Here is a 12,947-nt window from a genome sequence, read left to right on the forward strand (position 1 = left end):
AGTGTACATAGCCTTTATTTATGTAAACCAGCTCTTTTCTCTTTTTTATTTTACGCTTGGCCCTCTTGTTTTTAGTCTTTTTCCAAGCACCAGGGGAGCCCCCCCTACTAAATTTCGTGGTATGGTACCTGTATGTATCACACTATAATTGCTGATATTGTATGCTCCTCCAGACCCTTAGATTGTAAGCCGTGGCTAAGGGCTGATGTTACCTGATTAGGCTACAGTAGACGTCAAGCCTCAGGAGGTAGCAAGGTCAGTCCGTACACCAGGAGATATCGACATGACCACTACCCTCTTCATCCTATTAAATGTGTGATAGCATTATGGACAGGGGAGGGAGGGATCTGGAAAGCTGTTAAATTAGACTTCTCACATGAATTGAGGGCACAGAAGGATACTGAGAGCCAGGGTTTCTCAAAGCAACTGTCAATTTGCTATAATGCACACTTAAGACTGAGTAGCCTTATGGCGAAAATGGTGCTGAGCAGGGAGTAGGGGGTGACCCTGAGGTCACAAAGTACAGACAATAACATCTTGACATCCTGTCATAAAAAGTGGTCCTTTCAGATACTCTATTAACTTCTGAATTATCTATTGTTTGTTTGTTGAAATACTTTGGGTCAAGAAGATGATATTAGTGTACACTTTTAGCCCCACACCACCCTCACTTTTCCAAGGACAATATAACTTGGAATTCACCACATTAGGCCTATTCTCAGACTAAAAGAGAGTTAACAATCTGAACTAATCAACTGAAATTCTGACCATCCATTACAAAGAAATATGCGTCAAAGAATGGCACGTGAGTTTCTTTTCTAAATGTTTTTTTTATTGCTGTTTCAGACACAATTGAAAGCCTTGTTTTTCCCCCACTTCATTTAACAAACATGCTGTGAGAGAAAGAGAGAAGCAGTTTCAATGAAAAAATATTTTTGGTGACATTGCAACATTTTAGTTCAGAACTCAGAAAGTAGTGCTAGTGCTGTGCTGTGTGAACAGTATCTGGACAAGAGCAGACGTGACGAAGGAAGATACTCTCAGCTGGAGGTCTCTGTCTCAACTAACAGGCTTATCTCCACATAAAAAGGCACTTTTAAAAGCGTATGTTTGTATGGTTTGTGTTTATCACAGGGGAAATGTATTGCTCCATGTTGCCACTGGTGTTTTGGCATAGACAGCTACAGGGAGGATGTTACTCCAGGTCATCGTGGTTCTGGGTGGACTCGTTGATCACCTGGACAAGAGGGGAGAGACAACAGTTAGGAGCGGATACAATAGATGTCTTGGTTTAAAAGTTGCTAAATACAGACCGTTATCATACCTGACCATCCCGGGTCTCAATGGTCCTGATGAGGACCTTCTTGGATAATGTTGTGGTTTCAACATGGGGTCTGGAGGACTCCATCATGGTTTCTATAGTAACAAGTGACATTGAATAGAAAAGTTTCATCATGCTGTAGAATATCATCCATGCTAATTATGCATCTATTGATTACAGCCGTCAGGAACAGAACCTACCTCTCATGTTTAGGGATGCGAAGTTTGGCAGTGGGGTGGAAATTCTATGAAATAAAGGGAAATAAAGAGACAGATAAGAAAGTGTTGAGTAAATCATTACACTCAGGGGTGAAAATTAAATGAATTCACAGGGGGAACCCTGATGGGGCAAATTGAATGATGAAATTGAAGTATTTTAACAGCAACAAGTTCACTCCCGGAACCCGGAACCCGGAACCCCAATTCTCACCACTGATTACACTCATTTCAACTCCCTTGTATCAAAATGATTACCTCCTTATTACATCAGTTAACTTAATTTTACAAACTTAACTTAAAAAACAAACAACTATCCCTCTGACCTGCTCTCCTCTCCTTCCAGCAGTTTCCTGTAGGTGGCGATCTCGATGTCCAGGGCCATCTTGACATTGAGCAGGTCCTGGTACTCTCTCAGGTGACGGGCCATCTCGTCCTTCATGTTACGGATGTCCTCCTCCATACGGCCGATGGTGTCCTGGCAACCACCCGTCTCCATGGAGAAGTTCTCCTCCATCTCCCTCATCTGGCGATCCATAGACTCGTTCTGGGGAAGGCGAGAGAGAGAGAGGAAGATACAGTGTTAGTGAAAGGGATTAACGGCAAAAAATACACAGCAAGCGTCAACCTTAGCAGTGTGTGTGCGTGGCAGAACTGCTGCGGCTCTCACTGTTGCGGCTTCCACACTGGCTGTGTGTCTTCTGCGGCTCTAACTGCGGAGCTGCTACTGCCAGCCCTATCTTTGTACATCGAGTGTTGCCTGCAACAAGCGTGGCACACGAAAAAAATAGGCAAGAGTCCTAATCTCTAGATGGCGTGCCACAGCAGCCAGCGTGAGACACGCTTGAGACGCATGCCTCACACGCGCCGTGTGGCCGCTCTAACCCGTTAACATGGCCGCTGTATGGCCGCTCTAACCCGTTAACATGGGCGCCGAAATGAAACGCTCACGCGCTGCTGAGGTTGATGCTTGCTGTATATTTTCGTCGTAAGTGCTCTCATTGAATCAGAACATGAAGACCTCCGACCTCCGAACATCTATTTGCACATAAAATGCCCAGTTTTAGGTTTTACGTAAGTCTCTCCCCCCATACCCCCCCCCCCCCCACACACACACACACACAGACACACAAAGTCTTATTCCAGGGTGGAAAGAGGTCTTGACATGGGAAACAAATGTAATACCTCTTTGACATCCTTCATTTAATATGACATCAAATGAATTACTTTTGAATGCTGCCCTGAGTGGTTTGGTAGTGCATGTCTCATACTCACAGTTCCTTTGAGGGCGTCCACCTCACAGGTGAGTGCCTGCACCTGACGCCTGTAGTCATTGGATTCCTGCTTCGCCACGCGGAGGGCATCAGTGTTACGGGCAGCAGCGTCAGTGAGGTCAGTAAACTGTCAATCACCAGGGGAGAGAGGGGGGGAGTGGAAGGGCAAGAGAGGGGGGGAGGGAGAGAGAGAGAGAGCGAGAGAGAGAGCGAGAGAGAGATTGGGGGAGAGGAGAGAGAGAGTGAGAGTTGGGGAGAGAGAGAGGGGGGGGGAGAGAGAGAGAGTGAGAGTTTTACATTTTTTCAATTCATATTTTCAATTCAGTCAGAAAGAGAGAGAGAGGGAGAGGGAGGGAGAGGGAGAGAGAGAGATAGGGAGAGGGATACAGAGACGATGAAAGGTGAAAGATAGACACAGATGGAAGCTTGTGTGGGAACATTTCGTTCAAACCGCCACTCGGAGAGTAACAAGATTAAACAAGATTAGATACTCCTGTGCCTCACTGTCTTATTGTGTCTTACTGCCACACACTGTGCTTGTGTGTGTTCTCATTGAACAGAAGCAGGAACCATCGACGATAGCTAGAGATAGAGGAAGAAGGAGCATACAGGAGAAATACTGGATAGCTGGATTGAGAGTGTGCTGTGGTTTACCTTAGATTTGTACCAGTCCTCAGACTCTTGAATGTTCTTGGAGGCCAGGTTCTCGTACTGCAGACGAACGTCTCTCAGTGCAGAGGTCAGATCAGGCTTAGCCACGTCCATGTCCACCTGCACATGCTGCTGCTCGTGCATCTGGGTCTGCATCTCCAGCATCTCCTGGCAGGGTCAGAAGGAGGGGAGTATCAGAGTGTGTGTGTGTATGTGTGTGTGTGTGTGTGTGTGCGTGCGTGCGTGTGTGTGTGTGTGTGTGTGTGTGTGTAGCATGGGTTTTCTTACCTCATCATGGAGTTTCTTTAGGAAGACAATCTCTTCCTGGAGAGACTCCACCTTCCGTTCCAGGTCCAATCTGGCGAGGGAGGCGTTGTCCACATCCTATTTCATGACATCGATGATGAGGGCACACACACAAACACACAAACACAAACTGTAGAGATATGACAGGTAAAAACAATGGGTCATGTGTGTCGCCTCTCAGTTATATATCATGCTGTAGAACAGCATGCTGCCTCTGACAGATGGACAGGATGCTGTCAGGCAATATACCATGATGAACCAAAGGCCACTTCAGTATACACTGTATGTGTTTGTCCCTCTGGTTGAGTCCCAAATCACATACCCACCACCCCACACCACCCTCCGCCTCCCCCACACCCACCCCCCCCCCCCCCCCCCCCCCCCACACACACACACACACACACACACACACACACTCAACCTTGGCACAATAGTCTGCTTTGTCAGGGCCCTGGTGGCAACAGAGGTATCAGCACAGAAGCAGCTTTGCCTTGCTCTAATGCCATAGATAAAGTCTGCCATTCAGCAGAGTTCCGCAGGCCCAGTTCCGCAGGCCTGGAGCTGAGAGACAGCACAGCCCTGCTGTCTGTCTGTCTGTCTGCCTGCCTGCCTGCCTGCCTGCCTGCCTGCCTGCCTGCCTGCCTGCCTGCCTGCCTGCCTGCCTGCCTGCCTGCCTGCCTGTCTGTCTGCCTGTCTGTCTGTTTCTCTACCTGCCTGTCTGTCTCTCTGCCTGTCTGTCTGTCTGTCTGTCTCTCCGCCTATCTGTCTGTCTGTCTGCTGGCCTGTCTCTCTAACTGTCTGTCTGTCTGTCTGTCTGTCTGTCTGTCTGTCTGCTGGCTTGTCTCTCTGCCTGTCTGTCTGCTGGCCTGTCTCTCTGTCTGTCTGTCTGTCTGTCTTGTCTGTCACTGTAGCAGACCACACTACCTATTCATATTCAAGGTTGTTGTTCTACATCATTCATCGATCACTGTCTAAAAACTGCAGAGTCACCTCCTTGGATAGAAGTCAAACTTCACACTGCCTAGAGGCTTTAGGCTTCACCTAAAGCTCTGCTGTTTATGAGGATCCCGATAGTAAACTATAAAGTGTGCAATGCAGTAGATCTGAAGGTGCAATACAACTATGCATTTTTATTGTGGTCCACTGTGGCTCAGTTGGTAGAGCATTGCACTAACAAAGCTTGGGTTGTGGGTTAGATTCCAACTGGGACCATATGTACTGTAACATGTATACACTCACTTTGGATAAAAGTGTCAGCTAAATGGCATACATTAACTATAGTTTTGCTAATTCCTTGAGTAGGCCTCGTTCAGTAACCGTACAGCAAGTCATAGTTTATGACTTAAGTTCTTAGCTGACAGAAAAATGGATTACAGCAGGGGAGGCTGGTGGAGGTAGAAATGGTAGGATGGGCTCATTGTAATGCATGGAATGGAATGAGGAATGAGGAATCTTTGTCATCTACAAACTTAATTGCAGCTGCTCCTTCACGTTACACAATGAACTGACCATCTCATTATAAGTTGTTGGGCCTACAAACCGAGACTGCTAACTAGTACAGAACCAGAATTTCCGTTGTTTTGTTCACTGAGGGCTTTCCCGTGTTCAGACAGGTCACATGGGTTCTCGCTCTGATAACTCCGGTCCAGACGGCCTCTGTTGTGGCAGAACCACCCAACCAGACAGTGAGACATGTCCTAATGTAGGCCTCATTTGGCTGGACTGCCAAGTCTTTTTGTGTTGCCCTACACAGCCCTAAACCGATGCTGTACAGCTCTTGGCTGGAGTGAGTTTTGCACTGTTGGGACTAATTCCATTGGTTCGATTAGGCCAGGCCAACTCAATCAAGCACAGCTTGACAGACATTTGAAATGATGTTTAATGTTAGTATTGGAACTTTTGGGACATGCACTGAACTGCAGATTCCACATTTCCCCCATCATTAGATCAGATGAAGAAAAAAACAATGCATGCAATCAGGTGTGACACTGCCTTACCTGCCTGAAGCTCTGCATGGTAGATTCAGCCTCCTCACGCTGAATAATCTCATCTTGGAGCCTGCAGTGACAGAAAAAAACAAGCAAGCATTATAAAAGCATTCCCCATTTGGGGTTGCCATGGTTTCTCCCCTCTTTACTTTACTCTGTAAACGTCTGTCACCGTGCCTCTGGTGTGGCAGTATCCCTGTTTGAAATGCAGAAGATAAGATAATGCAAAAACATGCAGAGTGTATGCTACACCTGTCTAACATGTAATTTGGATAGAGGGAATATGTTAAATACATTTCATTTGGTAGCCTGGGAATTAAGCTGATTACAACGCCTAGATCCTCACCAAAAATGATGCCATGTCTATGGTTATTGTTGTATTCAGAAATTCATATGAATGAATGAATGACTGAATGGTCTTTATTGTCATTGATATAGTACAGGTACCAAACAACGAAATTTGGGAGGGGGGGGCTCCCCTGGTGCTAGGAAAAAAAAAGAAAAAAAAAGAAGGGAAAAGAGCTGGTTTACATAAATAAAGGCTATGAAAGATGGTGTTAGTTTATCAGGTAGACCTATAGGCTTACTTTTCTCTTATCCGCTCGATGTCATCTGCCAGGTTGTCCCTATGCACCTCTACTCGGGCTTTCTCGTTGGTGAGTTGGTCCACTTGGCGCCGCAGCTCCCGCATCTCCTCCTCGTACAGGTCCCCGATGCGGGACGTCCCTTTGCCCCGCAGCTGCTCCAGCTCCGCACTGAGGATCTTATTCTGCTGCTCAAGGAAACGCACCTTGTCGATGTAGCTGGCGAAGCGGTCGTTCAAGGACTGCATCTGAGCCTTTTCGTTGGTCCGGTTGGTTTTGAACTCGGAGTTGATCGCATCGGACAGGGAGAAGTCCAGAGTACTCTCCGACGCCAGCCGGGGCATCCCTGCGCTGGTGCGGACCTTTTGGGATCTGGACGCATATATGCCCGGGCCGGAGGAGACACCGAAAGACACCCGGGAGCGCATCGGGCTGGAGATAGACTGGCGGCTTGAATAGGAGTAGGTGGACCTGGAGGGTCTCTCTTGTCCACCAAACATCTTTTTGTATGAAGAATTGTATCTCACAGACATCTTTCAGCCGGTGTTATTTTCTCTTACGCAGTTGTTGAAAGTAGAAGAGTTGGTCCCCTTTTGGTTCACCACCAGTCTCCGCTTAAGTTTCCCAAGCCCAGTTATTATGGGGATGATTTATAGTCCACTCCTTATGCAAATGACATAACGGGTCCTGGTAGTCTTGACGGGCGTTCCGGGGATCCAATAGCATGGCGAAAAGAGAGATAGGGTAGGCTATTTCCAAAGTCCTCTCCAAAGAACCGAACTCTGTCCTCTTAAAGTGAACCGAAGTGATTTTTTTTAAATTCACATTTCCTCTCTGTTTGAATGCGGATAGCTACTGGTCAATTTTCGGTTCACTTTATAAATGTCTGTGGTGTTGTTTAATGTGCAATTAACCAAGTGCAAAACAGTTCATTGTCCTTAGTTCCAATGAAATATGTGATTGTGAGACGTCATCACTGCTGAAATGGACCAGCAAGAAAACTAATTCAAACAGAAGGACAGTGGGAGTTCAAAAATAAGTCTTCCTTTTGTATCACCTTTTGGTTCACTTAAAGAGGACTCAGTTCAGTTCTTTCAAGATGGACTGAATGTGAATATACCCTGACAATTTGGGCAAACTGCTCTGAGTTAACAAAAGTCTGCTAATTAAGGACCGAGTATGAAAATACCCATACTTTCCTATTCCTTCAGGTAAGATGCCCGTATATAGGCACACAGATGTAGGGTCAACTTACCCCCCCCCCCCCCCCCCCCCCAAACCCTAAACATTAGTCCATGGGACAGAGGGACATATTTTACATCTGTGGATAATGTTGTGGTATCGCACCTTATTGGAGGTTATTGTTATCAGTACTGTAAGTGGATATTTGGGTCAACCAGATTGACTAAATGTAATGTTATTTTGGGTCAAATATTCAAAGAATAAGGCAATGATGAGTTATTAACCTCAAAATAACCCTGCAACCCTAACCCTAGCTCTAACCCTAACCCTTTAGGCCCACTGTCTATATGGATCAGCGTTGGATCAGTGTTTCAGCAACCTCACCCTACCCTTATTTCCCTATCCAGGACTCACTAACTGGTTAGTTAATTGTATGATAGATATGTTATTGCTTGTTATCAAGGCCGACGGTGGCTATGGGCAGGGGTGGGCACCCAAATGTGCGTCTTGGCCACCCATTCAAAAGACATTTACTTTAGTGCTGCCTAATAGTCCTGCTAACCCCCACCCCCCCCCGTCACCCTTGCTACCGTTACCACCCGCCTACACCGTCCCCCCCCACCCCCCGCACGCGTCGACCTTGCTACTGTTATCAGCCCCCTCCACCCCCACCCCCCCACCCCCAGCCCACCCAAGGTGTTGGTTCTGGAGCCGAGCCTTCTTTTTATTCAATCCTTTTATGTGTGATTCATCCCCCGGTCATTGGTCCCTGTCTTGAATTATAACTTTATAGCGACTTTTCCCTAACCTTGTCTATTCTTAGAGAGAGGTTGCCACAGAGACACAAACAGTTGCACAGATTTAGCATCTCTTGAATTCTTTGTGGTACTCAGTAAATCTTATACAATGCACAAACAGAGCTGTCTAGTAAACCTCAGGCTGGTTGCTACTGGGCACCGAAGTCATAGCAACGTGATTTAGGATTGGATTAAACAGCATCAGATTCAGAGCCTGATAGCATTGGAGGGGAATCCGAGGGTCATGTTATCTTGTTTAAAACAGAATAAGGGCATGTTGCCTTTTTCTGTATGCCATTAAAGGGATAGTTCACTCAAATTATGAAATCACATATTTGGTTAATTACTCTGAAAGTAAGAGTCTACATGGGCAAGGACAGACTTCAATCCACTCTTGGGTTCTATGTATTCACAGTTAATTGTTATCTTTTTCAACCAAAAAAAAGCCGAAAAGTCCTTTCAAGGTAAGGAACCAAACATGTGTTTTTTGTAATTTGGCTGAACTATCCCTTCCAGTGTGGTTTCCTTTCTTGGTCCATTGAGTTAGACAATTAGATGGCTATGCATATTTTCTAATGTTAAATCTAGGGTGTATTGCCATAGAGATCCAGCATTTATAAATTATACTGATTGGCCTAAGGGAGAACATCCTTCACGGGTAACAGCATGTTTACAGCAGACTTGTGCAGGATAACAATGGAATACTGTTTCTCACCCCAGCCCAGTCTGATACTGTACTGTCATTGGGTCACAGGAGCCCATGATAACTCAATTGTAAATAAAGTCTCCTTTAAGCTCCTGTCAACCAGAACAGGGGGCAAAACAGGGGACTTCCCCCTCTTTCCTCACCAAACCGCAAGTCCTCCTCCAGCTTTATCTTGTTGGTTCGAATGACAATGCTGCATTCATTACTGTGAATCATAACAGCAAGAGGAGAGAGAGAGAGAGAGAGAGAGAGAGAGAGAGAGAGAGAGCGAGAGAGAGAGAGAGAGAGAGTGAGAGAGAGAGAGAGTGAGAGAGAGAGAGAGAGAGAGAGAGAGAGAGAGAGAGAGAGAGAGAGAGATTGATTGATTTGACAAAACAAAAATCAAAGTCATCCAGCGTTGCAGACTATGCTGCAGGCTATTTTTGGGATGATCAATGCACTACAAGTGTGCGTGTGTGTGTGTGTGTGCGTGTGCGTGTGTGTGTGTGTGTGCGTGTGCGTGTGTGTGTGTGCGTGCGTGTGTGTGTGTGCCGTGTGTGTGTCCATGCAGTGGAAGTGCTGTGATAGCCCTGAAGTGCTGATATTCAGTGAGCCTGGGACAGGTCCAGAGAGCTGATGCAATGCAATTCTACACCTCTATCCCAGAGGAGCTGCTACTCCAAGCTCCACAATCTGCTGATGATTCAAAACCCCCCCCACCCTCCCTCCCCCAACCTCTACCCTCACCCCAACCCCAATTAGTGCCCATGATTACCTCAGCAAAGATCCCCCTACAAAAATAACTCAGCTGTTTTAGATTAAACACACTGGATGTCTTTGATGTACCATTTGTCTACTGAAAATGGGAAATTGGTATCTATTTGAAAACACTTCAAATAGATTATTACGGATTTGCACATTGTTCAGGTTGTTTTGGTGAATTTACTAGGTTTTGGTGCAACCTTGACAGTATATAATTGTTCCTAGTACAAACAGATTATTTATTATGAGTAACCCAAACTGATCTCCTGATATCTTTATTACATAAGGCTGCTGAAAATGCAAAAATCAGAAAGCCAATGAACAACATAAAAAATAAATGTTAAAAATAATTTTGTGGAACTCTGGGACGTGAGTTCATGGAGGTTCATTGTGATTCGCCCCTCAGTAATAGAGGCCTGATGGTATTGACAATACTTCCAGTAACCGCCGTTAGCTACCTACCTACTAATACCTCAGTACTGCCGTCATGTGTTTTGTTCCCGTCAGATATGCCTCACCAAATCCACTCTGGCAAGCGTAAGGTAGGGTCTCCAATCCCCCCTAACTCACTTCCAGCCCGGGGGTCCTGTCTATCCTCACCCCTGTGGTGATCAGTCACATGACCGGCGTGGCTCTCTACACCCTGCCCATCCGCTCCCAGGAGATGGCGGTGGAGCACTTCCCCGTGTCTGAGACAGAGGCCGTGGTCCTCACCGCCATCGCCATCTACACCGCCGGCCTGGCGCTGCCTCACAACACAGACAGGTATTAATGTCATCTGGTATCTTTATACTGTGACCTTAATGTTGAGGAACCAAAGCCAAAGAGTTTTACTCTTGTATACATTGGAATGTAATAGACTGACTTCACACACTTCCTGATAGAGCACGTCTGTGCCGTAATAGTACAACTGTTTAAAGATCTAGTAGTTGTTTCACATCCTCTGTTTCAGTACAACTGTTTAAAGATCTAGTAGTTGTTTCACATCCTCTGTTTCAGTACAACTGTTTAAAGATCTAGTAGTTGTTTCACATCCTCTGTTTCATGACCAGCTGGGATGTGTATTGCTGGTCTAGGAGGCCTTGTTGTCGGTCTATCTGGTCCAACCAGTGCTTTTACATTCATCATCGAGGTACAGCTTACCCTTTTTTTAGACATAGCTGAGTCAATCGATTTCATTTTGTGATGAAGTCATTTATTCGTTTTGCATAGTTATCGGTGAAGTAGGTTTCAAAGTCCGCGTCTCCTTTTTTACGCGTTAGCCGCTTGAAACTCAAACTGGGACGTGGCCAGATTTCTGTACAGCCTCCTCAGCCCAGTGAATGAATGAATGGTCTTCCATGAATGAATGAATGAGTGGGCCTCCAGCGCAGCGACCGCTTCGTCCACCTTGGAGCGCAGGAACTGTGGAGACTCCAGCATGCGGAGCAGGTCAGAGTTGTCCATCTCCAGCAGCATGCCAGTGACCTTGGGAGCGATGGGGTGCATGCTGTGGATAGATGAGAAACGCTCACCTGGAGGGAGGGGGAGAATAAATATCAGTAACAGTAATTATACTAACCTAATGGGGGATTCATTGAAACAAACAAATAGACTCGCCTATCATTTGCTTGTAGTGTACACCAGCTGTGTACTTGTTACGGGGCACAGTGTGCATCCGTGCTGTAGCTGCGTCTGCACTGTCAGGGTGCTTTCTCAAGGCCTGGGTAGCTGAGAGGGAAGATAATCATAATCAAAGGGATATTTATGGCAAATGTTTGGATAGTGCACTTTTGGGGCAGGGTTACTTCACTAAATATACTGACCCGCGCGCTGAGAGGTCATCATAGGGGGAACCAGGGAGGGCGTGGCCTTTGTAGAGTTGAAGGTCTTAGGCCTGGTAGCCGACGGACACATGGCGTTGGTGGGCGTGTTCTGGAAGTGCTGAGGTGTGTCTAGGAGATGAGCGGGTCTCAGCTGAGCCAGCTGGTTGGTGAAGTCCGGTGCAGCACAGTTCTGGGCCTGTGGGATGGCCGCCATGAAGAATCCAGGCGGGGGAGCGACCTGGTAGGGGTTGATGCCTGGGTTGGGAACGGCGCAGCCGCTGGCCGTACTCTGCACGTGCTGGTTGGTTGCGCGAGCCTGGCGCTCCTCCTTGCCCTGGGCCAGGGCCACGTACAGGGGCTTGGTGGCCACGATGCGGCTGTTCATCTCGGTCACGGCCTTGGTGGCGTCCTCGGGGGAGGAGGAGCACACGAAGCCGAATCCCTTGCTGCGTCCGCCCTCCGTCATCACCTTTGCGCTGGTGATTGTTCCAAAGTGGGAGAACTCTTTGTGCAGCTGCTTGTCGTCCAAACAATCGTGCAAGTTCTTGACATAAAGATTGGCACCCTGGTAGAGAGAAACTGTGTTTTACTAAGATGTTTTTCATGCCTCAAATACATCAACAATGCTTACCAAGATTATGAGCTTTCTTATACAGTATATGTTTGTTCATATACACACACACCTGGTATCTGGTCCTGTGGCCCTGATTTATCTGCTCAAACTGGCGCTTCAGCACAGCCTGGCGCTCCTCCTTGCTCTGGGCCAGGGCCACGTACAGGGGCTTGGTGGCCACGATGCGGCCGTTCATCTCGGTCACGGCCTTGGTGGCGTCCTCGGGGGAGGAGAAGCACACGAAGCCGAATCCCTTGCTGCGTCCGCCCTCCGTCATCACCTTTGCTCTGGTGATTGTTCCAAAGTGGGAGAACTCTTTGTGCAGCTGCTTGTCGTCCAAACAATCGTGCAAGTTCTTGACATAAAGATTGACACCCTGGTAGAGAGAAACTGTGTTTTACTAAGATGTTTTTCATGCCTCAAATACATCAACAATGCTTACCAAGATTATGAGCTTTCTTATACAGTATATGTTTGTTCATATACACACACACCTGGTATCTGGTCCTGTGGCCCTGATTTATCTGCTCAAACTGGCGCTTCAGCACAGTCTGGCGCTCTCCTCTCTTCTGGGCACGGCCCACGTAGACCCGCCTCCCATTTAGCTCCTGGCCGTTCATCTCATCAACGGCCCTCTTGGCATCCTCATGCCTTTCGAAGTCGACAAATCCAAAACCCATGGATTTACCAAAGTCATCGGTCATGACACGGACACTCAGGACTGGTCCAAATCTTTCAAACCTCTCCTGAAGGCGTCGGTCGTC

The 12,947-nt window shown here is 47.0% G+C and overlaps 1 protein-coding gene across 1 annotated transcript; it reads right to left on the reverse strand.

Moving 5' to 3' along the window:
- Positions 1 to 1,195: 1,195 nt before the first annotated feature.
- On the reverse strand, positions 1,196 to 6,872 carry viml (vimentin like; the record flags this gene model as incomplete). Its single annotated transcript, XM_080546964.1, has 9 exons — positions 1,196 to 1,237; positions 1,325 to 1,416; positions 1,522 to 1,565; positions 1,863 to 2,083; positions 2,812 to 2,937; positions 3,465 to 3,629; positions 3,750 to 3,845; positions 5,765 to 5,825; positions 6,343 to 6,872. The coding sequence occupies 9 exons, from the start codon at positions 6,870 to 6,872 to the stop codon at positions 1,196 to 1,198; spliced, it is 1,377 nt and encodes a 458-aa protein (XP_080403090.1).
- Between the last annotated feature and the right edge of the window lie 6,075 nt (positions 6,873 to 12,947).

The sequence above is a fragment of the Nansenia antarctica genome (genome assembly GCF_963989245.1).
Source record: "Nansenia antarctica genome assembly, chromosome: 16".
NCBI classification, from domain to species: Eukaryota; Metazoa; Chordata; class Actinopteri; order Argentiniformes; family Microstomatidae; genus Nansenia; species Nansenia antarctica.